The 852-nt window shown below is 31.9% G+C and overlaps 1 protein-coding gene across 1 annotated transcript in view; it reads right to left on the minus strand.

The window, feature by feature from the left end:
* The window catches only part of LOC107644328 (cytochrome P450 CYP736A12-like), a 3,470-nt gene that overhangs the window by 1,967 nt on the left and 651 nt on the right, over nucleotides 1–852 (minus strand). The window contains exon 2 of the mRNA XM_016348170.2: nucleotides 164–535. Within this exon, the coding sequence (XP_016203656.1) occupies nucleotides 164–535 (372 nt within the window). The remainder of the gene's footprint in view (nucleotides 1–163; nucleotides 536–852) is intronic.

The following is an 852-nucleotide window of genomic DNA, read 5'->3' on the forward strand; positions in this document are numbered from 1 at the left end:
ATAAATATTTGTGAATAATAAAAAATCATATTAAAGTTGCTTAAAATTATTTTATTTATATTTCATAATTATTTTATTAAAAAAATTGCTAGAGGACCATCCATAAATTCTGATGGTTCATACCACTACTCTTTTAGTTAATTAAGAGGTAACAGGGACATACCTGAAGATCAAATGAACCTAAGATAGGCACATAATCTGCAAGATTGAAGGCACCAACCAAGAACATAATCTCATGAATGAGGCCCTTGAGGTCAAACCGATTATCCTTGCTACGACCCAATATCATGTTAAAAGTGATATTTTCAGCAAACTCCCCAATCATCTGACTAAGATCCACAACCTCACATGAATCCGAAGCCTTCTTAAGTGTATTCACCAACACTCCCAACTCCTTCTTTCTCAAAGGACCAAACATCTCAACCTTTGATGCACTTAGAAGTTGCAAGGTGCACAACTTCCTCACGTTGCGCCAATAACCACCGTACTCCGTAAATACCAACCCCTTTCGGCCATAAGAAAGAGTTTCTACTACCTGCCAATAAAGATTAAGGCAACTACTCAAATAATGAAGATGCTAAAAACATCTTTTTATGAAGATTCTTGTGTTAAAAGTGTACTTTGTTTGTTTAGTCACACTTTAAAAAAAATAACATTTTTGTAACACATCAAAATCAAACCATACATTTCATCATCTAATGATAAAAAAGAAACATCTTCATATGAAGACAATAATAAAATCTTCATGGTAGTATCCACCAAAGATTAATCCATGTATTTTAGTTAGTTCGGTATGAGATCCGCCTTTTTATATTTAAATAATTTTTATTTTAAATTATTATAAAAGAAATC

The sequence above is a fragment of the Arachis ipaensis genome, chromosome B05 (genome assembly GCF_000816755.2).
Source record: "Arachis ipaensis cultivar K30076 chromosome B05, Araip1.1, whole genome shotgun sequence".
Lineage (NCBI taxonomy): Eukaryota > Viridiplantae > Streptophyta > Magnoliopsida > Fabales > Fabaceae > Arachis > Arachis ipaensis.